The 25,859-nt window shown below is 50.1% G+C and overlaps 1 protein-coding gene across 1 annotated transcript; it reads left to right on the forward strand.

Moving 5' to 3' along the window:
- The first annotated feature begins 1,206 nt into the window (after positions 1–1,206).
- Ankrd35 (ankyrin repeat domain 35) lies at positions 1,207–21,383 on the forward strand. The gene is made up of 15 exons (XM_059265916.1): positions 1,207–1,281; positions 1,624–1,728; positions 7,452–7,582; positions 8,497–8,585; positions 8,947–9,011; positions 10,139–10,196; positions 10,342–10,412; positions 10,685–10,791; positions 11,468–11,652; positions 12,319–12,356; positions 12,503–14,494; positions 19,492–19,581; positions 19,797–19,862; positions 20,521–20,623; positions 21,171–21,383. The coding sequence occupies exons 2-14, from the start codon at positions 1,690–1,692 to the stop codon at positions 20,578–20,580; spliced, it is 2,991 nt and encodes a 996-aa protein (XP_059121899.1). The 5' UTR covers positions 1,207–1,281; positions 1,624–1,689; the 3' UTR covers positions 20,581–20,623; positions 21,171–21,383.
- Positions 21,384–25,859: the final 4,476 nt, after the last annotated feature.

Here is a 25,859-nt window from a genome sequence, read left to right on the forward strand (position 1 = left end):
AAAGAGATTTATGTATGGTCTGCTACAACAGTTTTTTTGTTTTGTTTTGTTTTTCAAGACACAGCTTCTCCGTGTAGCCCTGGCTGTCCTGGCACTCACTCAGTAGCAGTAGGCTGGCCTCGAACTCACAGAGATCCGCCTGCCTCCCGAGTGATGCAATTAAAGGCGTGCGCCACCAAGCCCTCTTCAGGCTTCTGTTTCAGAAGAGCCTCGTAAACCATGTTCAGAATGTCGGGCTTGGAACATCTTAGAGGTACTGCCTGCTGCCAAGCCCCACTGCCCGAGTCAATTCCTGGACCCACACGGTGGCCGGAGAGAGCAGGTTGTCCTCTGACCTCGCCAGAAGTGTGCCTGTAGTACACACTCACGCCCCCCCCCACCCCCCGATAGAGCAGGTTGTCCTCTGACCTCTCCAGAAGTGTGCCTGTAGTACACACTCACCCCCCCCCCCATAGAGCAGGTTGTCCTCTGACCTCGCCAGAAGTGTGCCTGTAGTACACACTCACCCCCCCCACCCCATAGAGCAGGTTGTCCTCTGACCTCGCCAGAAGTGTGCCTGTAGTACACACTCACACCCCCCCCCCCCGATAGAGCAGGTTGTCCTCTGACCTCTCCAGAAGTGTGCCTGTAGTACACACTCACACCCCCCCCATAGAGCAGGTTGTCCTCTGACCTCTCCAGAAGTGTGCCTGTAGTACACACTCACGCGTCCCCCCCGCCCCCCGTAAATGAATTAATGTAAAACTTCGGGCTTTATTCCATAGAATTTCATGCGTATTTGGGTGGGCTTGCTGGGGTTACCGGGAGGAGAAGGGAGAGGTGGGAAGGCCAGACGGGGTGGCTGCAACCGACACCGGTCCAACAAGAATGACAAAGAACTGAATCCAAAGGACAGTAATGTGGAAGGGAGTTGGATGGGCAAACATACAGTAAAAAAAAAAAAAAAAAAAAATGTCCCCTTGCTCCTTTCTAAGAGCTGCGTTAAGCCCTCAGCCTGATCCTGTCTCGGGTTTTGTTCCTGGGGTCGCCGTGGGCCGCACATCACACACAGGTGCTCAAGCGCCTCGGGCTTCCAAAGTCTTCTCCTTTAAAAATCTTCAGGACTTGGGTTTTCGTCGGGGAGGGGAGGATGAAGCACAGGCCACGGGCTAAAGGCCTCATCCCAGGTGAAGGGACGGTTGGTGACATCGAAGCTCGTGGAGGTCCGGGACGGGCTGGGCGCCGGAAGGGCGGGGTGGGGGCGGAATCTGGGGCGGAGCTCCACGCAGAAAGGCTGGGAAGGTAAGGCCTGGGAGGCGCCTCTGCGGAGGCTGCGAGCATCCTTCTCGGACTGAGTCTCGGACAGAGTGCGGGGGGCGGGTCCAGGCCGGGGGGCGGGTCCAGGCCGGGGGGCGGGTCCAGGCCGGGGGCGGGTCCAGGCCGGAGGGCGGGGCTTGGGGCCCGGCCCGGGTGGCCGCGGAAGACTGCGGGCTTTTTGCCTCTGCAGGGGCGGGGCTGGGCAGGGCCAGGGGCGGGGTTTTAAGCCCAGCCTTTGGTTTCACGTCTCTGATTGAGCAGGGTGGGATCTGGGGCGGGGCCTAGGGCGGGACCCACTCTGCTTTTTGACAGCTGTCTCTCCTCCAGTGGGTTTGAGAACCTGTGGCCCGGCTCTCTGCGCGTCCCCGTCCCCCCGTGGCCCTAGCCCCGGCCATGAAGCGCATCTTCTCCTGCTCCAGTTCACAAGTGGCGGTAGGTGGGAGAAGGGCTGGGACTGGGATCCGAGTCCGGTGTTGACAGAAGTCCTGAGTCCCATCTCCATGGACGATCGCAGTGAGCCTGCACCAGTCTATCGTGCGCTGCTGCGCCGACAATGCGGCCGCCAGCTCTGCTAACTGAACTTACGTTCGAAACCTGTCTCCCAAAACCTGTCCCTCAGCCTTCCTAACCTCTTCCTTCCCAAGGCCTTTCCCCTGGGCTCCTTGTTCTCCCAACACTTATGACTTCCAGTTTCTGGTATGCTTTCCATGACCCTGTTCTCTACTCCAGCTCTGGCTCCCAGTTCCCACCCACCTCAGACATCTGCCCTACCCCCACCCCTAGCCTTTGCTTCCGTTCTTACTTCCACCCCTAATTCCTGCCCTATGGCTTCATTTTCCATCCCTGCCTTCTCCTCACAACTTTCTCTCCCATAGGGCTCCATTTTCACTGTTTGCTTTCTGCCCCCAAGGTACTCTCAGCCCTAGCGCCTTCTCCACAGCCTCCTCCACTCTTGCCCTCTGTTCCACTCCACACTTCCTCTCCCATTCTTCCAAGCACCACTTCAAACCTCTTGCCAACTGTCCATCCAACATGGAGCCTCTGTTTTCTCTTTGATTTCCGGCCACCTTTCCCCTCAATATTACTCCTGCTACCTTTTGCCTGGTCCTCCTGCCTGCTCACTGTGGCTTAATCCTGCAAATCTAGCCCAGTGGGCAGGCACTGTCGGAGGACATGCAGCCACCTGGCTGATCCCCAAGAGCCTGGGTGAGTTGCCTGCAGAATCGATCCTGGCCAGTTCACTGCAGTGTCTGGTCCTCAGACTGGTTCTTGGGACCGGTCACGTCTCCCTGCCTGGCTCTCTCTCTCTCTCTCTAACTCCTCCTTTGTCTGGCTCAGGATTTGTGTTCCTTTTCTTTGATTCAGTTAGGGAAATTAGATGGTGAGGGGTAAGAAGACAGAGTCGCTGGCAGAGGTTCCTCTCTTCTCCGTGCCCCCCACTCGAGAGCAAAGCAAAGATTTCAGAACACAGTGGTTCGGGGGGAGGGTACAGCCTCCTCCTCTAAGGAGCTTTTCTGGAGTGACCCCTGTGAAGGGATGGCGTCTTTTGTGGAGATGGGGGTGTGTGTTACTTGGTACTGATATTGCTTAGCTGACTTGTCACTCATGAGCAAATGTGGGAAATGTTCGGTTATCTCACTGTGCATGGGCAGGCCACAGAAACCTGGCAGAAAGCTGTGAAGCAAGAGGAGGAACTGTTGAGGCCTGTCTCTGTTCCATTTACATTTGCTTCTACACAGAGTTTCCACACACTGACCTACCAGTCAAAAGGCATTTACTATTACAGGCAACAGAGACTGCGGCTACCTGGGTTCTGTCTTAACTTCCAGGGATTTTTTTAATCCACGTCTACTTTCCCCTAAATATGGAAAGACCCCAGGATTCTTCCCTTTCAGATTTATGGAGTCTGCTGTCTCCTTAGGAAGGGGATTATTTCATTCTTTTTTGATTCTCCTACCTAGGCCGGACCCTGCTCAGCTTCTGAAATTGAGCAAGTTCAAGGTGATATGGCCGTAGGCTCTTTCTGACTCTCTCAGCCTTGGGCAATGCCTCCTTTCTTAGATGCTGGAATGAGCAGTGGGCTACATCTTGGGATCTAGAACGTTCCCCCTTCCCTCTTTACTTTTTTTTTTTTTTTTTGGAGACAGGGTTTCTCTGTGTAGCTTTGCGCCTTTTCCTGGAACTCACTTGGTAGCCCAGGCTGGCCTCGAACTCACAGAGATCCACCTGGCTCTGCCTCCCGAGTGCTGGGATTAAAGGCGTGTGCCACCACCGCCCGGCTCCCTCTTTCCTTTATGACCCCAGTTCTTCACATGTTTGACCATGAGAAAGGTCTACTCATTTAAATAAACTCTTAGTGTCACAAGACTGTAGTATATTAAGAGTGTGGGACGTAAGGGCACACTCTGAGCTACATACTTAGGATGAAAACATTTTTTCCTCAGATCAAGCTTGCCAAAGACTTTAAAATAGGCTGGCTTCAGCTATAAGTTATTTTCTCAAGAAACTCCCCCATAATAAGCCCCCAGATAACGTTCTCCACTCACCACACTAAACCTATTTGCAGATAGGTGACAGATTTCCAGGACATTCAGAAGCCTGGCTTCCCAATTATGCCAGCCGATCATCTCTCTTTAACCCCATTCACGTCCTTGCATGAGGACCCTTCCTTAGAGACAAGGACTGAGTGATCTGTGACCTTTTAACTGTTAATCTGCATCAGGCTGGAGATGTAGCTCAGCTGAGAGTGTTTGTCTAGGATGCATGGAGCCCTGGTCAGTCCTCAGCTCCATTGTAAACCGGGCACGGTGGCACATTCCTGGAATCCTAGCACTCAGGTAGAAGGATCAGAACTTCAAGGGCATCCTCTGTTACAGATGGAATTTGGGGACAGTCTGGGATACATGAAACCTGTCTAAAAAAAATGTAAATCAACAAAATCTAATATACATCACCTACTGTCAAGGAAGACAACAAAAACCATCTCCTCTAGTCTCGGGTTATTTGATTCAAAGTCGATGATGTCTTCAAGGGTGGCATAAACCTGAGTTTACTCTGCCTGGGCAGGACATAGACCAAGAGATGGGCCGGTAAATAGCGTTCAACCTATGGCATGAGCTCAGCACAGAGGATTTCTATTGCATTTCAAATGTGTGTCGGGCCCTCATCCCTAAGGCACCTTTCCGTTTCCATCCACCTAATCTTCAGTAGAAGCCACTGGCTCCTGCACTACCTGTTGGTATCTTCCAATCTAGATAGGAAGCCTGGGAGTTCAGGATAGGAGAAGGTAAAATTACGTCTACACGAGTTCCCTAATCTCGGTTGTAGAAATAACAAAGCCTGTCCTTGATAAGGCGCCTACTGGTTAATTGGGTGATTACCCCCTGAGGCTGTGAGGGTAATCCAGTGTCTCCTTCCAAGATGTTGCGGTGAGCCACAGACTGAGTCTCGGACTTTGGAAGCACTCCTCTTCTCCCTTGGTTTCCAGTGGTTTCGTCACGAAGACTGTCTACCTGTTCTAAACTCATCTTGGTATAATGAGACTGACTATAGGAGGTAAACCAGGCAGAGTTGGAAGGACCTAGCTGGAAAGATATAGCCACATTGCTAAAACACACTTTACCACCTACCTAGCTTGGCTAACTCGTCGACTGGCATGAGCAAGAGCCTTCCACTTGCTCAGCTGGAGAATTATAAGCTCTGAAACATCCAAAGTGTTCCCAAGCAAATCCAAGACGGATGACGACTGGAACTGCCATTTATTGTGTGTCAGCTACGTGACAGACACAAAGCTGTCTGCTCTCACATCATTAGGAAAGGGAGGTTCAAGGACGTTTGTACCTGCCTGACACTCACAGAGACAAGCTGGGCATGGTGACCCACACTTGAGATCCCAGCACTCCAGAGGCAGGAGGAGGAGTACGAGGCTAGTCAAGGATGAGTAAGGAGAACAAGAATGCTGTAGGAAGAGGGAAGAGAGTTTAATTTCCGAATGGAGAACTCGAGGTTAAGGTCAGCTGGTGGCCGTGGTGTATGGTGGGGGCATTGTTCCAGCTGTTTCCTCTCAGATGACCTGGTTCACAAGGGGCACTGAAAAGCGTGCTCTTGCATGTCAGGACCTGTTAGGATGTGGAGGAGTGATTTTGCTTGCTTTGCCTTTTGAGAATAAACCTGTTTGGAGACTCTCCCATGCAGGGAGTGATGTCCGAGATCAAGTAGTTTTGCCCTGGAGGCATTCTCAAACTTTACCTGGAAATAACTAATCCTTTTCCCATCGCTCTGTAACAGTGTGGTCGGATGTGGGAGTTAGGTCTGGATGCAAGAGGCCCGGGCGATTTCTAAAGCCAATACTGTTACTCTTTTATGTGACCCTGGACAGATGTTTAACATGTGTGTGCTTCCATCTCTTTTTCTAGAAAGACACAAGCTAATCATTCCTAACTATTTTTCAGGGCTATCTGAGGCTAATTGGAGGGACTAGGAGAAGTTAACGAGTGTTACCTCAGAATCCATCTATCCTAGGCAATTTTATGGCTTGGACCTTTAAATCTTTCCTGTGTTGATGATTAACAATTTGTCCCGGCTGTATAAACAGTACTTGAAAATGAATTACTGGGCTTCCACAGACTCTATTTTTTTTCACCCTTTCCTATAACCTCTTTCTTGTTGAGATTATACCTCATAAAACGCAATGGACCACCCCCGATTTCTCACTACTTCCTGTTTTGTTGTGAAGATGCCATACATTTATGTGGTTCTGTCTACATTAACTTGTTTAATGCATTGTGGTGAGGTGGTTATTATTGCCTGCGTTTTATGTGCAAGGAACCAGGTTGGAGTGTTTAATGGCTTCCTCTAGGTCACATAGCTGAACCAGACTCAGTCCCAATGACAAAATGCCCATCTTGAGGACTTTTCCTCCATACCAATGGTCTTCGCATTCCTCCTTCCTGCTTCGTGTCTCCCCTCTCTGGACCAAAGCGGGCTTCTCTGTGCTAGCAGCAGTAGGTGTTTTCATATGGCTCTCTCCTTTATGCCCGGTAATGCTTCAATTATTTTAATTACTCCTCCACCCTCAAAACCTGAGCTGGAAGGATGGAACAATGTATGCTGAGGCAATGTATGCTGAGGCGTGGCTGCTGTCTGGGACAGCTGCTCCCTGCCCGAGGAGGAGAGGGGGGAATCTCTTTCTGCCTCTTCTTGCTGCCTCCCTAAGCACGGCTAGGAAGTGGCTTGCCTTTGCTGGTTGCTTGCAGTGAAGGGGTTAAGAGACTAATAGGAGAGAGGCATAGCCAGCTATGGTATAGGAAAGCAGAATCTCTACAACTGCCTCCCACCCACTGCACCCACAATTTGGGGCCCAATGTCAATAGCTAGAGGTGTTTAGTTGGCTGTGACCTGAAGCTAGGGACCTTGGTGTGCTTTGCAAACCAGTAAAGACAAAAAGCAGGCGGGGGTGGGGGGGTGGGGGGTATTGAGAGGCGTTGTGAACCAATCAGGAGCAGTCAGGTTGGTTCAGTTTGTTCTAGAAAGACCTAGGGAGCACCAAGGCAGGGGTTCTTGCTAGGATTGCATCTAACAACAGTAGTCATGGTGATGATTACAAAGAGTCTTGCCAGGTATCGTGGTTTAATCCTAGCATCAGGAGACAGACAGAGCAGGTGGATCTCTATGAGTTCAAGGCCAGCCTGGGCTACAGAGTGAGTTCTAGGCTAGCCAAAGCTACATAGACTCTGTCTCAAAACTAACTAAATAAATAAATGGAATCTCAAAATGCTAAACATTTGCTATTATTAATCACTTTGAAGCTATGTGTGGTGGAGAACTCCTGACATTCCAGCATTCAAGAGCCTGAAGCAAGAGGGTCTTGAGTTTGAGGCTAGTCTGGCTACATAGAGACTCTGAGCTAGCCTGGGCTAGCTTGACTCTGTTTAGCTTTGGGGTGGACAGTTGCTGTCGATAACTCTTGGTGACAGGTGGAGGGGTTAGGATTTTACTGGCCCACTTAAGAAAGATCTGCTGCTCTGGGCCCAGAGACCATGAGCAGGGAGAGCCTCCAGGAGGCTCCGTTTCTCTTGCAAGGCATCTAGTCTCGCTTTTCTTTCCCCACACCATTGCCAGCGCCAATATTCATACAATCTGTAACTCCTGACTAGGTGGAGAAATGGAACCGTCGTGATCAGAAGCTGCTGGAGGCCGTGCAGCGGGGGGATGTGGGACGCGTGGCTGCCTTGGCCGCTAGGAAGTCAGCCCGGCCCACCAAGCTGGACTCAAATGGCCAGTCCCCGTAAGTAAGTCTTCTTGACCCCACCCTGGCATGTGGTTCTTTTGGAACACCTCAAACCTCAGGACGATCAGGGCAGGCCTGTAACTTCCGAGCCCTTTCACTGTTTGGACCGGCGGGTAGACGGGCAAGCAAGCCTTTGCCGTGTGTCAAGCACAGAACACGTGAGGGAGGAGCACCCGGTCCCTGAGTGCCAACCGCCCCACAAGCCACAGTGACTTGAAGAGGATGTAAAGCTCATTAAACCAACAGAGAACTAATTGCTGAACAAAATTTCCTCATCGCAAAAGTAGGAGGGTGTGTGCTGGGGAAGTTAGGAATGAAGGAGTAAGTCAGGGGAGTCCTGGGGCGAGAGGGAGGGATTGGGAGGAAGGCTGTACCCTTGCCGCCTTCCGCTCAGTTCCGGCTCCTCTATATGTCACTTCCGGCTCTCTGAGGATTCGGTGCTGGGAGAGGCAGGTGGTCATGTCCCCCCCCCAACATCCCTGCAACAATCTGACACCCCCTGGGATTTGTAGCTCTGCTGGCTTTTCCAGTAGCAAGCACCCTCTGACTTCGTGACCCTAGGTCCTGGAGGCAGGCTTCTCTCTTAGCAAGACAGACTGGGAGAGAGAGCTTCCCGCTCTGCTTTGGGCTAGGGAGCAGAGGAAGCAGGGCTTATTAAAGCCCCCCTTGTTAGCTGTTCTGGTACCTGCTTATGATCCCAGAACTTGGGAGGTCAAGTCAGGAGGATCAAGCATTCAAGGCCAGCCAGGCCTATATAGTGAGACTCTATCTCAAAACAAACAAACAAACAAAAACCCCAATTGATCAGAATAATTTAGAATATTAAACATGATTTTTAAAAAAAAATAAGCGCCTCCCCGCTTTGTCCCCCGGTCTTTCATCCTCTTCTGTCTTGGCGTTGACACTGGCAGGTTTCATCTGGCGGCCTCCAAAGGCCTGACGGAGTGTCTGACAATACTGCTGGCAAACGGGGCTGACATCAACAGCAGGAATGAGGATGGTGAGTCAGCCACGCCCCCAGCCTGCCCATTATGCCGCGGGACTGGCGCAGAGGGGCCAGGGCTGGGCTCTGATGGAGGTTCCCGCTGTGGGCCTTTGCTTCTGTGCTCAGTGAGTTTGGCCGGCGTCTCTCCCGGGGTTCCCCACCCCGTCAGCTAGGCACACCTCCCCCTTACTCTCGCCTCCACCGAAGGTCCCAGCTGCTTGGGGAACAGGAATTTCTGGCCCGATGTGGCCTAGAGCTTCTCCCTCTAATCTCCCTCTGATTATCTGTGCGTCTCCTGCCCTCCCTCCCAATGAGTCACAGGCATTCACGGGGCCACCCACCCTCTCTCTCTCTCTCTCTTTCTCTCTCTTTCCAGGAAGCACCGCCCTGCACTTGGCCACCATCTCCTGCCAGCCACAGTGTGTTAAGGTCTTGCTGCAGGTAAACACAGTCCTCTGACACCCCTGTGCAGGCAGCAGATAGATGCTGCGTGCCCCAGCTCTGTCCTGGAGTAACTGACAGTAGTCAGCTGTCTCATTCCCAGGAACACAGGCTTGATGGTCATTCATCAATATATTCACAAACATTTGTGTGACGTCCGCTCTACACGCATGCTTCAGGCTGTCTTTGGGGGCAGGTCAGAAAGCAGGGTACCCAAGGACTATTGAGCTCTGCCAATGGCAGAGCCGCTGCAGAGACTTAACTGCTATGTGTATGGGCAGGGAGAAGAAAAGCAGGGGTGTCCAGATAAATAATGTCTTTGGGGGAGGGGCTAGTGAGAGGGCTCAGCAGTTAAAGGAACTTACTGCCAAGTCTGATGACCTGAGTCTGAGCCCCAGAACCCGCAGGGTGGAAGGAGAGAACTGACTCCTGTGAGTTGTCCTCTGACCTCCACAAGCATGTCCGTCCGCACCTCTTCCCCAAGTAAAATAAATAAATAAGTTAAAATGTGGAGGAGGGCCATTAACCAGGTAGCACAGTGAAAAATATACACATGCACATGAGACATGTGGATGATCTGAGTCTTCAGTAGACCACTGAGCACACACTGACTGGTCTACGTTCTTGTTTGTTTGTTTGTTTGTTTTTCAAGACAGGGTTTCTCTGTGTAGCTTTGGAGTCTGTCCTGGAACTCGCTCTGTAGACCAGGCTGGCCTTGAACTCACAGAGATCCACCTGGCTCTGCCTCCCGAGTACAGGGATTAAAGGTGTGTGTCACCGCCGCCCAGCTTGACTGTTCTACTTTTATTACTCGTCATCTTTTCCAAATTTCACACAGTGGTCCCCAAACTCCAGTCAGTCCAGCTGTCATTTCCTTCCATGTGCTTATTTACAGATCACCTGCTTTTTCCTTTGGCCTTAGTTAGGAAGTAGGTCTAATTTCAAGGCCGCCCATTATCTGCAGAGAGTAGACTGAGCTTGCATGGCAGTTGGCTTCCCCTCACAGCCATGGATGGTCCTCTCATTCCTTTTCATATTACCATGGAAACTGGCAACTGGATCTGGGGCATGGGGGGAGGATGCTAACACCAAGCTCCACTGCTGCTTCTCTTTGTGGCTGTTTACAGCATGGCGCTAATGAAGATGCTGTGGATGCAGAAAACCGCAGTCCCTTACACTGGGCAGGTGCGTGCCTGTGCTGGGGGGGGGGGGCTGCTGGGAAGAAGGCTGGGAAACAGACAGCCACTGCCCTGATGGGAGCTGCTGCGTTATAGCCCAAGTAGGTATTCTTCAAACCTCTCCTTAATGAACCATCTTTCAATCCTTCCAGCCTCCTCTGGCTGTGCCTCAAGTGTCCTCCTGCTGTGTGACCACGAAGCCTTCCTGGATGTACTGGACAACGTGAGTATCAGACAGGCCAGTAGACAGTGAGTGTCTCACACCAAGCGGGAGGCCAGGAGTTTGACTGGCCAGATTCTGTGATCCCGCCTCCATCTCTCCTCTTTTCCTTATCATTTGGGAGCTCCTGACTCTTTGCACAAGACTGTTTAGCCCCAGGACCCGAGCTTGTTTCAACAGGGGTCGGGAGAGGGGGGAGTAGGTATGAGGTGGAATCACTAAGTCCTTAGTTCTCCCTGGCTCCTCATGGCCTCTCCTTCCCACAATCTCTGCAGGATGGACGCACGCCCCTGATGATTGCATCGCTGGGCGGTCATGCGGCTATCTGCTCACAACTGCTGCAGAGAGGTGCCCGAGTTAATGTTACAGACAAGGATGACAAGTGAGCTGGCCGTCTCTGTCTTCCATCCCGATCTCCAGTTCTTCACCAATCTAGAAAGGAGCCTGTGGGCAGAGGGCATGCACTATCTCTGTTCTTGGGGACCTCCTTCCTTTCCACAAATGGCTCAAAAAAGCTCTGCGCCGTGCACTGACTGGCTAGCCGTGCTGGCACAGATGATACCAGAAGTAGAAAGGCAGCCTCTGGGATCACAGCTTTAATTTACTAGTTTTCAAGTTATTTCCTAAACAGTGGAATCCTTTTCTTTCCAGTTTATGCAGAAGAAGAGTGGTGGTGTAGACTTGTAGTCCAGTGCGCAGAAGGTTGAGGCAGGAGGATCATGAGCATATATGCTGCTGCTGCTGCTGTTGCTGCGTGTGTGTGTGTGTGTGTGTGTGTGTGTGTGTGTGTGTGTGTGCTCTCGTGTAGAACGTTAGCATCCTATAAAGCAGACAAAAATGGAGCCCCCCCCCCCCCCCCCCGCAGGGGTCCCATCCTCTGATGCTGCTTGCTTGTAGCTCCAAGGACTGACACTGGAAAAGCCGTGCTCTGGCCTAACGCTTTGTCATGGCTGGTGTTGGTGTGCTGTTCTGACTCCACTGAGTGAGGGCTTACCCTGTATGGAATTTCTGAAACTATGAGGGGAAAGCTGGTGTTCCAGATTTGTTTCCACCCACAGATCAGCCCTGATCCTGGCCTGTGAGAAAGGCAGCGCTGAGGTGGCTGAGCTGCTCCTGAGCCACGGAGCAGACGCTGGAGCAGTGGACAGCCTGGGGCACAATGCTCTGCACTACGCACTGCGTACACACGACAAGGAGCTGTGGGGGCTGCTACAGCAGGCCCTGAACCGGCGGCGGAGAGGCGGTAAAAGTCCTTCTGTGCCTTCAAGAGTCTCTTCGGTAGCCAAAGGATTGAAGAAGCTTCTCAGTATCCCACAGCCCAAGGAGGCAGTCTGTCTGAAAAATGTCACCTTAGTCCAGGGTTTACTAATTTAGTGCTGCTACATCACAAGATTCCGCGGCATAGCCTTTGCTCATTGAGTGCAACTCTGGCTATTGCTATTGTGATTTATTTATTTATTATTTTTAAAAATTTTTTTTGCTTTTTTTCTGAGACAGCATTTCTCAGAAAAATGTGTAGCCCTGGCTGTCCTAGAACTCACTATGTAGACCAGGCTGGCCTCGAACTCAGAGATCTGCCTACCTCTGCCTCCCGAATGCTGAGATTAAATGGCTATTGCTATTATTGTCATCCATGTGATTTCTATTTTTGCCCACCATTGAGTGATGTCCCAGTGCCTTCATGGTACCAGCACAGTGATCAATAAAAGAAATATGTGTACAAAATAAAAGAACACTCCACCTCTGGGATAGGAAACGGAAGTTGCTGGACAGTTAGGGATTCGTGGGACGAGAGTGTCACCAGGAAGACATGTGTGAGGGTTATCATGACGAGTGGCCACTTTTCCCTAGCAAATCTGGAAACTGGGTGAGAGCTGAGTTCTCATTTGTTCCGTGTCTTCTCTCATAGGTCACGGACTGGTTCAACACCCAGATCATGCATCTCAGGTATGACCCGAAGTGTCTCCCTTTTTGTTTCTGACCTACTCTCAAGCTATTCCAGTAGTCCGTGTGGGCACATTCACAGAAGCAAGGCCCTAGCAGGGGCTACACTAGTTGCACAGCCTCTCACCACTGGTTTTCTCCCCGCACAGGCTCCTCCACCTGAGCCTCAGGTGGGATCTCCACCTAAGAACTCACGGATAGCAGGGCCCGAGGAAGAGGAGGAGGAAGAGCGGGGCTCAGAATGGAAGCGGAAGTATGAAGAGGAGCAGAGGAAAGTGAGTCAGTTGGAGCAGGAGCTGGTGCGGAAGACGGAAGAGTGTAAAGCTCAAGCTGCAGCCTTCCTAGGCCTGGAGAACCAGATTCGAGAGCAAGTGCAAGAACTGGGGCATCTCCTATTGCAAGAGCCCGGGGCTGCCGGAAGACAGGGCCCGGGTCTCCGGCCTGGAGGAGATGGTATGGAGCAGGGTTGTCCTCTGAATCTGCTGGCTGAGCGAATCCAAGAACTAAAGAAGCAGCAGAAAGCAGCGGCCACAGTCAATCCAACAGTAGCTCCCAGGGGAGCTGAAGAGTTAGCCCCAGCAGAGATTCAGTATGAAGTCCATAGAAAATCCCAACCAGAACAGGGGCCGCCCCAGAGCCCAAAGTCTCAGGCCATCGAGAAAGCCACGGGACAGCGACTGAACACCAGTGGGGGACAGAACCTTGGCCTCGATAACACCGATAACACCGACCAGGTGTGTGTTGGCCAGAAGGAGAGGTCCCCGGCCCCAGGGATTGAACAAGCGGGCCCAGTAGGAGAACCGGTGGGCATAGCAGCCGTGAACCAACTCCTCCTACAGCTAAGGGAAGAGCTGGCTGCCGTGTGGCGAGAAAAGGATGCAGCCAGGGGGGCTTTGTCAAGACCAGTTCTGGAGGGAGCCCTGGGGACTCCCAGGGCTGAGGCTGCAGCCGCTGCCTGGGAGAAGATGGAAGCCAGGCTGGAGAGGGTGCTGGTGAGGCTGGATCGAGCGAAAGCGGGACTGCAGGTGAAACCCGAGGTCTTTGCCCAGGGGACCAGAGAGGGAGCCCCCAAAGCAGTCCCGGGATGCCCTAAAGAGCACGAAGAAAAGAGGGCTCCTGGAGCCAGAGGAGAACCCCTCGGGGCCCCTGGAGGAGAACAGGCCTCAGGAGGAGGACAGGCGAAGGGGCACCTGGAGAAAGAGGTGTCAGCGCTGAGACTGAGCAACAGCAACTTGCTGGAGGAACTGGGAGAGCTGGGGCGCGAGAGGCAACGCTTGCAAGGAGAGCTGCAGTCCTTGACCCAGAGACTACAGCGGGAGTTTGTGCCCAAGCCTGAGGCGCAGGTCCAGCTACAGCAGTTGCGGAGGAGCGTCGGGTTGTTGACAGAGGAACTGGCCATGGAGAAGGAGGCTACAGAGAAGCTGCGCAAGCGACTGGCTTCCCAGAGCAGCGCCCTCCAAGGACTGTGGAACTGTCTGCCCCCAGACCTCGTGGGCAAGGGGAGTGCACGGAGTACAGCTGCAGAACCCCTGGAGGAGCTGCAGACCTGCATCAGCATCCTGGTGGATAGGCACCTGGAGACCCAGCAGGCGCTGGCTCGCTTGGAGGAGGAAAACCAGCAGCTGAGAGGATCCTTGTCCCCCAGTGGGGAGCTAGAGGCCTCCCTGAAGGCTACAGCATCCCCCCAAGTGGCCGCCCTGGAGCAAGATCTGGGGAAGCTGGAGGAAGAGCTGCGGGCAGTGCAAGCCACGATGAGCGGGAAGAGTCAGGAGATCTGCAAGCTGAAGCAGCTGCTCTACCAAGCCACAGAGGAAGTGGCCGAGCTGAGGGCCCGGGAAGCAGCCAGCCTGCGGCAGCACGAGAAAACGCGAGGCTCGCTGGTGGCCCAGGCGCAGGCTTGGGGCCAGGAGCTCAAAGTTGTGCTGGAGAAGTACAATACAGCCTGCCGGGAGATGAATCGGCTGCGGGACACCGCGGCGGAGGAGCGTCGCCGCAGCGAGGACCTAGCGGCTCGGGCGGCCGAGCAGGAGCGCCAGGCGGGCGAGATGCGCGGGCGCTCGGAGCAGTTCGAGAAAACCGCCGAGCTGCTGAAAGAGAAGACAGACCACCTCATCGGGGCTTGCCGGGACAAGGAGGCCAAGGTGAGCTGCGAGGTAGCCTTGAGAGCCTGGCAGGGAGTGGCGCTGCGTTTGCGGGGTTGCAAACCGAAGGTCAGATGAATACTAAACAGAGTGCCTGGCGCTTGCAAGGACCGCTCTTTGCTCGCCTAGGGCGAGAGAGGTTTGGGGTTGAGAATGGAGCTCAGGTGGCATACAGATAGAAGAAAGAGATAAAAGTAAGCAACATAGTACAAGAGAGAAGAGGGTGTGGGTACTAAAATTTAGTACTCAGTGTTCAGAAGCTATGTATGCCCCCAGGGATACACCAGGGAACACCATGGCCAATTAACATTTTATCTTAATCCTGCGTTAGTCCAGCCTAGTGGTGTAAAGTGTTCTGTGGTTTTTCTGAGGTTCTGCACTGACTCAGAGTCAGATGGGTTAACTGCAGCTGCTCTTCCCTCCTGCTCCACTCAGAATGGGTCCCGCAAACGATCTCTGTTGGCCAAAAAGACACTGAAGCAAAACAAACAAATCAACAACAACTAAACAGTTGGAAGAACTGTGCTGGCGGGCACTCAGGAGACAGGTTCAGGGTCGTCTTCAGCTACAGAGCTGGTTCCAAGCCACCCTGGGCTCAGGAGACCCTGTCTCAAGACGCCAAGCAAAACCAAGGCACAACAGAGTTTGAAAGCCACTGTTTTCTTGGTGCTATTGGGGAATGAGACATATTTTATTCACTCTAAACCATCAATTTTCAAATGGATTTAGTAGCTGTAGAACTACCCCCTAAATTAATGAATTCGGATTTCTTGCTAGAACTTGTACAGAAAGAAGTTCGAATTTAGAACCATGGAAGAATATAAACAACATTTACCTAGTGTACAATGCATAGACGGAAGAAATGCTGTCCAAAATAGGCATCGTCATAGAAGGGAGCTAAAGGAGTCATTTTGCCAACAAATGGCAAAATGTCAACAAATGGCAAAATGTCAATAAATGGCAAAATGTCAATAAATAAAATAATTTAATTTGGTTAAATGAAATTTGGTACAGTGGTTGAGTAGTTATGGTAGTTATGGTCTCTGGAGGGAGATTGTCTGAACTTGAATTTCAGTTTCAAGATTTTCACTGGGAGCCAAATGTGGTGGCCCATGCCTGTAACATTAGCCACACACACACACACACACACACACACACACACACACACACACAGAGTAGGGGGTGACAGCTTGGGTTGAGGGATATAGCTCAGTGGCAGAATGCTTGCCCAGCCTTAGGTTCCGTTCCCAGAATTGATAATAAAACAACACATAAAACTTAATAGCTGACTGATTTTGGACAACTTTTTGTTTTGTTTTATTTTGGGACAGGGTCTCATTATGTAATGTTGGCTGGCTTAGAGAAGTAGACCAGGCTGGCCTTTAACTCTTCGAGGTCAGCCTGTTTCCGATGGACTACTGATGTTAAAGGCTTGTGTCATCACACCTAGCAAGTAGCCCCTTCAAAACTCAGTTTTCTCTTTAATAAGATTAATTTATTGGGCTGGATGGCTCAATGGTTAAGAACAATGGGTCCTCTTCCAGAGGACTTGGGTTCCCAGAACCCATGTGCCAGCTCACAGCTATCTGTAATTCCAGTCCAGGGGGAGTCAGTGCCCTTTTCTGGCCTCCACAGGCACCAAGCACACACATAGTGTACAGACATGCATGCAGGCAAAACACTCACACACAAAAAATAAAAATTAAACTACTAATGTAGTGGTGGCTGTAAAGATTTTATTAGATATAAAATTTATTTTGGTGTGTGGGAATGTAGTTTACTTGGTAGAATGCTTGCTTAACATGCGTGAGGCACTAGGTTGGATCCCCAACACCACACACTGAGGTGCAGGCATAGAGCTGGAGAAATGGCTCAGCAGTTAAGAACTTTTACTGCGCTTGCGGAGGACCTGAGGTGGGTTCCCAGAACCCTTGGGCAGCTCACAATCGCCTCTAACTGCGGCCTCAGGAGATCCAAGGACTTCTTCTGGACTCTTTGGGCATTGTACTTACTTGCACCCACCCATATATAGACACACACATAAATAATTAACTAAAAAAAAAAAATCCTTTTTAAAATTCAAAGGGCTAGAGAGATGGCTCAGTGGTAAAGAGTACTGGTTACTCTTCCAGAGGACTCAAGTTTAATTCCCATCTATAACTTCAATTCCAGGGTTTCTGAGGGCACCAGGCATGCGTATGGTACATAGACATACATGCAGACAAAACACCCACACACATAAAAATTAAGTAAATAAAAGTTGTAAAAAAGTTGATGTAGGAGAATCAGGTGGCCAAGGTTATTCCTTATATTTGAGACCAGTTTGATTTTTATAAAACCCTGTTTAAATAAATTATTATAATTACTTAGAATAGCAGTTTGCAGATACAGAAGCCAGGCATGGTGGCACATGTCTTTAATCCCAGCACACTAGAGGCAGAGGCAGGCAAATCTCTGTGAGTTCGAGGCCAGCCTGGTCTACAGATCAAGTTCTAGTACAGCCAGGGCTGCACAGAGAAACTGTCCCGGGGGGCGGGGGGAGGATTTGAGGATATGGCTTAGTGTCAGAGCATTTGCCTAGCATGAGTAAGGCCCTGGGCTCAACCCCCAGCACCACTGGAAAAAAAGAAAGAGAGAAGGAAAGAACATGAATTGCTTTATTGGGCCCAGAGAAACCGCTCAGCAGTTAAAAACACTTGCTGCCCTTGCAAAGGACCCTAGTTCAGTTCCCAGCACCCACATGGTGACTCACAACTACCTCTGACTCCAGTTGTAGAGGATCTGAAGTCCTCTTCTGGTGTGCACAGACACCAGCTACACAGATGGTACACTTATATACATGCAGGTAAAACAATCATGCATGCTGGGTGTGCTGGCTGGAGCCTTGAATCCCAGCACTCTGCAGGGAGAGGCAGGGGGATCTCTGTGAGTTCAAGGCCAGCCTGGTCTACAAATCGAGTTCAAGGACAGCCAGGGCTACACAGAGAAATCTAGTCTCAAAAAACCAGAACCCCCCTCTCTACACACACACACACACACACACACACACACACACACCCCAAAAACAAAACAAAACAAAACAAAACAAAAAAACCACCCTCATACTCATAAAAAAGAAAATACTCAGGATAATTTTGGGCACATGTTAAGTACTCAGTAAAAAGTTGCTATGGCTTTTTAGCACACACCTTTAATCTTAGTACTCTGGATGCAGAGGCAGAAGGATCTTTGTGAGTTTGAGGCCAGCCTGGTCTATGTAGTGCGGTCCAGGCCGTTCAGTGAGACCCTGTCAAAAACAAAACAAAAACCCAAACAAACAAAAACTAACAAAAGATCATGAACTATAGAGCCAGAGAAATATTGGTTTAAACCATTATTTATTAGCTGTATGATTTTGTGTTTTATTTTGGTTTTAGACAGTCTCACTGCATAGCTCTGGCTGTCCCGGAACTCACTATGTAGACTATGTGGCCTCAAACTCACAGAGCTCTGCCTGCCTCTGTCTCCCAGCTGCTGGGATAGAAGGTGTACACCGCCATACTGGTATAGCTACATGGTGTAGTAGAATATTTTAAGCTGTGTTACTTTTGTTTATGTTACATTTGTTTAACTCTATGAAGCTGTGTTACTGTGCCTGTCTAAAACACCTGATGGTCTAATAAAGAGCTGAACAGCCAATAGCAAGGCAGGAGAAAGGATAGGCAGGGCTGGCAGGCAGAGAGAATATATAGAGGGAGAAATCTGGAAAGGGAGATCTAGAAGGAGCCAGAGAAGGGGAGAATATCAGGGGCCAGCCACCCAGCAAGGCACGGAGTAAGAGTAAGATTTATGGAAGTACGGGAATGGGAAAAGCCCAGAAGTAAAAGGTAGACTGGGCTAATTTTAACAAAGGCTATTAGGGTCCAGCCTCTAATAGTCTTTTCCCAAGGTTTCCAGAAGAGACGCTACCAACGGTGAGAAATGATCTGAGGGAATGAATCCAAGTACACAGAGCTCTTTAGTCCATCCTGTTTATTCTTCTGAGACAAAATTCTATCTACACAGCTTCAGTTCCGTTCTCATACTTAGTTCCTCTCTGTTCCTTCTCCCCCTGTCCTCTCGCAGTTCTGAGTTCTTTCCATCTCGTTCTCATCTCCGTCTTCATCTTCATCTTCACTCCTATCTCCATCCTCGTTCCCTCCTCTCCTCTTCCCCTGACCCATCTCCACACCTACAATCAGCCGTACTCTGGCCCTGCAGCTTTCTGGTTGGGCGGGGAAGTGAAAGCTGTCTCGTAGCTTGATGCACCTGGAATGAAAAAAGCCCTTATTTTCTAAGTAAGTTGCTCATGGGGAGTCTAGAGGTGCCACTTAGGCTGTGAGAGAAAGGGGGGCCTGAGCTTAATTTGTATAAGAAGCAAAGCTATGTACCTAAGGTCGTCCTAGCCTAGGCAGTGTCTCTGTATGGATATTTACCTTAATTCAGGAGACCAGCAGGTGGTCCGGAATGCTATTTCTGTCTGCCATTTGTCTTTGGATGTTTGAGAGGTAACTCAGATAAAATACACTGTAAGAAGTTCTTAGAAGAAGAATTAACTGGGAAAGCTACCATAACGCACAGGAAAATCATTGCAGGAACCGGCTAATTTATATTTAAAAGCGAATATCACCAAGACTCCTTGAGGCTTGGCTTTTTCCTCTGGAAGAGCCCTGCTTCTTCCAGGTATTAGCTTTTGCTGTAGACAGCTGAATTCCTGATTCATATTTCTGTGGCCCGCAACATAATTTAAAGTTAAGGAAATAAGGCAAGCTAAGGCTGGGCATTCATAAGTAAGAATAAACCTCCATGTGTGATTTATTTGGGAGCTGGGTGGCGGGCCCCCCAAAGGAGTAAGAAACAAACAACGACATGGTTTTGAAAACGTATGAAACTCCTACCCATAAAAAAGTGGATAACAATCCTTTCCTGGGTCATCTGAGGAAAATGACTTGGATCCCTTTCTTTCCTTTTGGCTTTAGATCAAGGAATTGTTAAAGAAGCTGGAGCAGCTTTCTGAAGAAGTCCTGGAGGTCCGGGGGGAGAATACCCACCTGGCCCTCCAGCTGCAGGTATGGTTGGCCTGCAGGGAAAAGGATGGTGATAGAGAAGAGGGTGGGTAGTGAAAGTGGGGAGTTTCAGAAGACTAGCCAGGCAGTGGTCCAGGCTAGACCAGTGACGCCAGGCCAATGGCGTCAGCCTGGTGAAGCTTCACTTTATCCTTCCCTCATGCGCGGTGAGTGTGAGAAGGGTAGGCATGTGACTTCTCATGGTTGCTCCCTCTCAGGATTCCCAGAAGAGCCACGAGGAGACCATCTCCACCTACAGGAACCATCTGCTGAACGCTGCTCGGGTGAGCTTGGCGGAGTCTGGGAGGAAGCAGGGGTGCAGAGTGGAGGTGTCCCTCCTCGTTCCTAGACAGACCCCTGGACCCAGGGGCAGGTCTCTGGATCTCATTCAGTAGATCAAGAGAGGCTATGTGTGAACGTGGCAGAGAAGTGTCTGCTTCTCCTTTCCATTCCCTAATCCACTGCGAGGCTTTTCCCTGTCCTCATGCCCTTCTCCGTTTCCTCTGAGGTGACTCTGCCCCAGTCATGGAAGCGGAAGTGAGGCTTGCTCTTTTCTTAGGGATGATGACTACAGGGAGTAGGATTACAATTCTGTACCAGGTGCTTGCTTCCTAGTCATAGTGCGGCCCGGCCCGTACAGCAATCCTGAGCAGTAGATGCCATTCTCTTCCTTGTGAAGATGGGAAAATAGCCAGGGGAAAGTTAAATATTTAAAGTTACAAGTGAGGGCAGGGGCTGTAGCTCATTGACAGAGCACCTGCTTTGTGGGCAGGAAGCCCTGCTCAGTCCCAAGTGCTGCAAACCAAAACCAGCACACCAGACAAGCAGAATTTGCTAAGGATGATGTAATTAGAAGAGGTACTGATTGGTATTCTACTATACTACGAAAATGCTCCCTCACCTGCTCTTTGTCATCTCTTACGTCTTTCCTGCCACCTCTAGGGCTACATGGAACAAGATGTGTACAATATCCTGCTTCGAATCCTCAGCATGCAGGAGTGAGGCAGACTCTGAGCACCCTCAGAGATGATGGCCTTTCCTTTTTGTGAGTTGTAGGTGGAGGGTAGTGAAGGCTGGGGCTGGGGAGAAAGGACTTGGGGGAAAGGATGTTGTGGAAGGGACTGGGGTGGTTTCGTCTGCCACTCTGGTGGCATACTCTGGGAGTCCTGTAGGGCACAGAGCATTTGCAGTGAAGTCAATTGAGGAGACAAAGCTTGAGAGTCCTTAGGGGGAGTCAGGACTCTGTGAGCAGGTGGCAGGAGAGTACCCGGGGGTGACTGGGTGGAACAGAGAGGAAGGATGGCTCGAATGTTTTCCCAAAGTCTGGGGTAAGGAGATGCCAGTGAAGAATGATGGGTGGTGGACAGTGGTGCAAGTATTCCCTAGGGCGGGACTCGACAGAGCCCAGGCTTTCTCCTTCACTCCCACACTCTTCATTCAAAAGCCAACTATCTCCCAGTCTCCGCCCACCCTTCCGGGGGCAGCCTCTTCCCATCCGGAAAGACCAGCATCCCCTTTAGCATGTTGGTGTGGGCAGGAGGAGAGCGAGGGTCTGAGTTGTGTGCATTTCCTCCTTGAATTTCTTCTTGCAGGGAGTAAGGGCACTCACCGCCTGGTTCACAGAGCCTCTATCAAGCTGTGGTGGGCGGGCGGGCGGGCGGGTGCCATTGCCCACTAGGGGTGGTGTGGGTCGGGCTTCACTGGGCACACGGACCCCAGACCTGAAAACCTGGATCCTGGAATCAGCACAGAACAGAATTATGGATGTAAAACCAGCTCCGTGGAGAATAAAGCAGAAAGACGGATGGCCTGGGTGTCATTGTGGTTTTTATACCAAAAAAAAAAAAAAAAAAAAAAAAAGGGTGGGGTGGGAAACAAATCTTGATCAAAAAACGTAAAAAATTCGCTGGGTGTGGTTGGTGCACACCTTAATCTCAGTGCTTGGGAGGTAGGGATGGGCCGTGCAGAAGTTCAGAGACAGCCTTGGCTACACAAGTGAGTCCAAGGCCAGCCTGGGCTACAGTTGCCACTCTGTCTAAAAACAAACAAACAAACAAACAAACATTACATTCTTTCTCCTCCTGTTAGCAAAGTCCCTGCTAGAATGGTGAATTTGTAGCTGACTAAGCTATGTGGATACACCACTGTCACAGGAGTTCAGAGTGCACATTAGGGCCCACTCCTGGTGGTGGGTAGACGGACTTGCACTGGTGTGCACCCAGCATGGCCGCCACGGTAGATTTACTGCACTGGGGATTCTCCCCAGCTACCTGTTGGCTCCTCCCACTCCCTAACACCGGATGATGTTGTTGTTGTTGTTGTTTTTTTTGTTTTTTTTTTTTTAGACAGGGTTTCTATGTAGCTCTGGCTGTCCTGGAACTCTCTCTGTAGATCAGGCTGGCCTCGAACTCACAGAGATCCACCTGCCTCTGCCTCCTGAGTGTTGGGATTAAAGTCCTGTGCCTCCCTTTCATTTTTTGATAGCCCAGTCTGCTGCTACTTCCTCATTTCTAAACTTTGATTTTGACCCATAGTAAATGCATTTTACATTTGATATGTACATATCTGAAATAGTATTTTCTGTTATGCCCAGCTTGTGGGGACCCCCAAAAGACCACCACGGAGACAGAATCCCATATGTAAAAGCAAAGAGCCTTTATTTTCAAGCTCTGAGCTTGGTCTCTCTGTCCAACAAACTGGTGAGAGCAGAGAGCCCTGAACCCAGGCAGGGTAGAGCTTTTATCATAGTGGTTGGGGTGAGGGGTTTTCCAGGGTTCAGGACCCTGATTGGCTGACAATTGTCTAGGGGTATCTGTAAAACAAAAATAGGTGTGTGCCAGACTCAGGGACATCTGGCCACCTCATCTAATGGTTGGAATGTTTGGGATGTCAGGTACTTCCCCTTAGATGTAGGCCCTCCCTGGGTGGGGTCAGTTTATGGCTTTTCCTGGGTCTGGGTGTTGCCTGTCAGTAAGTCTGTCACAGCAGCTGTGTCTGGGCCTCTAAGCCTGTCATGGCAGCTGTGTGGTCAAGCTGTTTTGGGGCCCCTCCACATTTTCCCTGATACTTCTATGCTCTATGATTATATTCCAATGAAAAATGATTGGTACAATCCACTCATGAAAGAGTCAAAACCCATAGTTTCAAAAGTAGCCCTCCATGAAAACACTCTTCTTTTGGTCTTTCACAAACTGTCTTACCAACATGACGCTGACCTCCCATCCCCCATACATCTCCCCTCCCCCTTTACCGCTAGTATTTTTTCTTTACCTCCTGAATCCATGGTCTTTTCATGCGTGTGTTTACGTGTGTACAGTGGGTGTGCTCCTGCCCTTGTGTGTGTAGAGGTCAGTGCTGGTTGTAGTTTTTGATTTCTATCTTTTTTTTTTTCTCCTTGATTTCTCCTTTCACAGCTTATCTGTGACCTCGCAAGGAACACGGTTTGGTCTCAGTGCATTCACTAAAGTGTGCTATGGAAATGAGAGAGAGAGAAAATCCCTCCTGTGGAAAGATATAATTAAAACATAGAGTACACTTCCAGGCTTGGAGGCGGTGAGCCCGAGGCTTTGGATGGGCATCCCACAGACAAGCAGGGGAAGGCTTCTGTTCATCGTCTTAGGAAGAAAAAGAAGGGGTGGTTGTAGAATGTGTGCCGTGGAGACAACAGGACAGACATCAGTGGCAGTTGGGGGTCAAAGAGGGCTAGTGTGTGGGCCTGGAGAGATGGCTCAGAGGTTAAGAGCACTGGCTGCTCTTCCAGAGGCCCTGAGTTCAATTCCCAGCACTCACATGGTGGCTCATAACCATCTGTAATGAGATCTGGCGCCCTCTTCTGTATACATAATAAATAAATAGATCTTTAAAAAAAAAAAAAAAAAAGGGCTAGTGTGGAGTCACAGTGCACACCCAAGACCTGTGTTACAAGCTCACGCACGAGCTCTCTCTTTACTTCTTATTTTTGTGACAGGGCCTCACTCACTATGTAGCCCAAGCTAGCCTTGAACTCACAGCAATGCTATTATTTCAAAAGCCTCACACCTTTCTATAAGTGAATATTTTAAAATTAGATTTGCCTTCCATTTTGGCCAAGATGAAATAATAGAGCTCAGTCAGGGCTAAATAAAAAATTGAACAGACTATGTGGACCAATGGTATTCAAAATACAGAAGAAAAAGACAATGATCCTTGAGAAAGGCATGAGTCCCATGTCACCTCTAATAATTGCCTAGATGAAGAACCCCAGCGGGATGTGGCAGACTCCTTGAGTTGAGGAAATGAAGCTGGGAACTCACAGAAGCTAGGCTTCAGGACAGGTAACTGGAGAACAGAGAATTTCACAGAGAAACTTGTAGAAATTTGCAGAGCTTACTGGTCTGCACCAATTCAGGGATATACCACATGGAAGGAGAAGAGAGAATAATCCATGGAGAGCGCAAGGGTGAGAGAAAGTCTGTGGGGTTTTGGTTTCTGAAACAGGGTCTCGTGTAGCCCAGGCTAGCCTCAAACTTACGTAGCTGAGACTCCTTGAATTCCTGATCCTCCTGCTTCTGCCTCTTATGAGCCAATACCCAGATTTTTTTTTTGTTTGTTTTTACTTTCATTAGCATGGAAAGTAGCATGTTTTCTTACTTTTTCTTTTTCTTTTTTTTTGGGGGGGGTGGAGTGGGATGGGAGTTTTTTTTTTTTTTTTTTGGTTTTTCGAGACAGGGTTTCTCTGTGTAGCTTTGCGCCTTTCCTGGGACTCACTTGGTAGCCCAGGCTGGCCTCGAACTCACAGAGATCCGCCTGGCTCTGCCTCCCGAGTGCTGGGATTAAAGGCGTGCGCCACCACCGCCCGGCTGGGATGGGAGTTTTAAGACAGAGTTTCTCTATGTAGCTTTGGAGTCTGTCCTGGAGCTCGCTATGTAGCCCAGGCTGGCCTTGAACTCACAGAGATCCACCTGCCTCTTTCTCCTGAGTGCTGGGATTAAAGGTGTGTGCCACCACCCCCTGGCTTCTTATTTCATCTTAATGGCATTTCAGAATTTATATTATTTTTATTTATGTGTATATGATGTATGGTTCTGTAGAGGCCAGGTGAGGGTGTCCGGCCCTGGGGCTGGAGTTACTGGCTGTTGTGAGCTACCTGGCGTGGGTGCTGGAAACTGAACTCAGGTCCTCCGGAAGGACAGCAATCACTCCTAAGCACTGAATCATCTTTCCAGCCTCTCTTTCTGGCAAAACACACCTCCTGGTTTTGGTTGACTCTAACTGGCCCTCAACGCCTGCCTCCCATCCTGGCCTAAACCCTTCCCGCCCAGTATCCTTTTCACATTTGTTCTATTAACCTCCCTACCACACATCTCCTTAAAGCCTCCCCCGAACCCACTCATGGGGTCCTTTCTAGTTTCCTGAATCTACATTGCCTCACTCCCATGCAAATACACACATACAAAAATTAGAGGCCAAGACCTGCATATGACTCAGAATATTATTTTTGTAATGACTTATTTGCATGTATGTTTATGATGGTATACCACACACATGTTTGGAAGAGTGGGTTCTCTCCTTCTACCATGTGGGTTGCAGGGGGATCAGACTCAAGTTGTCAGCAAGTGCCTTAACCTGCTGGGCCATCTGTTCAGCTCTTGTCTGCCTGCCTGCCTGTCTGTCTATCTATCTATCATCTATCTGTCTGTCTGTCTGTCTGTCCATCCGTCCGTCCATCCATCCATCCATCCACCCACCCACCCACCCACCCACCCACCCACCTATCTATCTATCTATCTATCTATCTATCTATCTATCTATCTATCTATCTATCTATCTATCTTGAGCCAGGGCTTCTGTACTGGTTAGTTTTTATTGTCAACTTGACACAAATGAGTTGCCTAGGACGACAGAACCTTAGTTGAAAAGTTGTCTAGATCACGTTGGTCTTTGGGCATGTCAGTGAACATTTTCTTGATCTCTGACTGATGTGTAAGGGCCAGGCCACTGTGTAATGTGATGAGTAATAGCCCAGGCTATTAAGAAAGCTAGCTGACCATGAGCCAGGGAGGGAGCCAGCGAACTGCATTATTCCTGGATGGTTTCTGCTTCAGTTCCTGCCCTGACTTCCCTCACTGGTGGACTGTGACTTGGAAGTAGAAGCCAAATGAACCATTTCCTCCCCAGGCTACTAACAGTGGGCATCCTCCTGTCTCTGCCTCTACACTGCTGTGGTTACAGACATGTCTGTGGAGCCAGGGATCGGAACTCTGTTCCTTACGCTTTCCAGACAATCAGTTTAAGGGCTGAGC

The sequence above is a fragment of the Peromyscus eremicus genome, chromosome 6 (assembly GCF_949786415.1).
Source record: "Peromyscus eremicus chromosome 6, PerEre_H2_v1, whole genome shotgun sequence".
NCBI classification, from domain to species: domain Eukaryota; kingdom Metazoa; phylum Chordata; class Mammalia; order Rodentia; family Cricetidae; genus Peromyscus; species Peromyscus eremicus.

Coding starts and splice junctions, on each gene's coding strand:
- Ankrd35 (XM_059265916.1), top strand. CDS start 1,690: ATGAAGCGCATCTTCTCCTGCTCCAGTTCACAAGTGGCG. Junction 1,729..7,451: donor GCTCCAGTTCACAAGTGGCG/GTAGGTGGGAGA, acceptor ACTCCTGACTAG/GTGGAGAAATGGAACCGTCG. Junction 12,357..12,502: donor ACCCAGATCATGCATCTCAG/GTATGACCCGAA, acceptor CTCCCCGCACAG/GCTCCTCCACCTGAGCCTCA.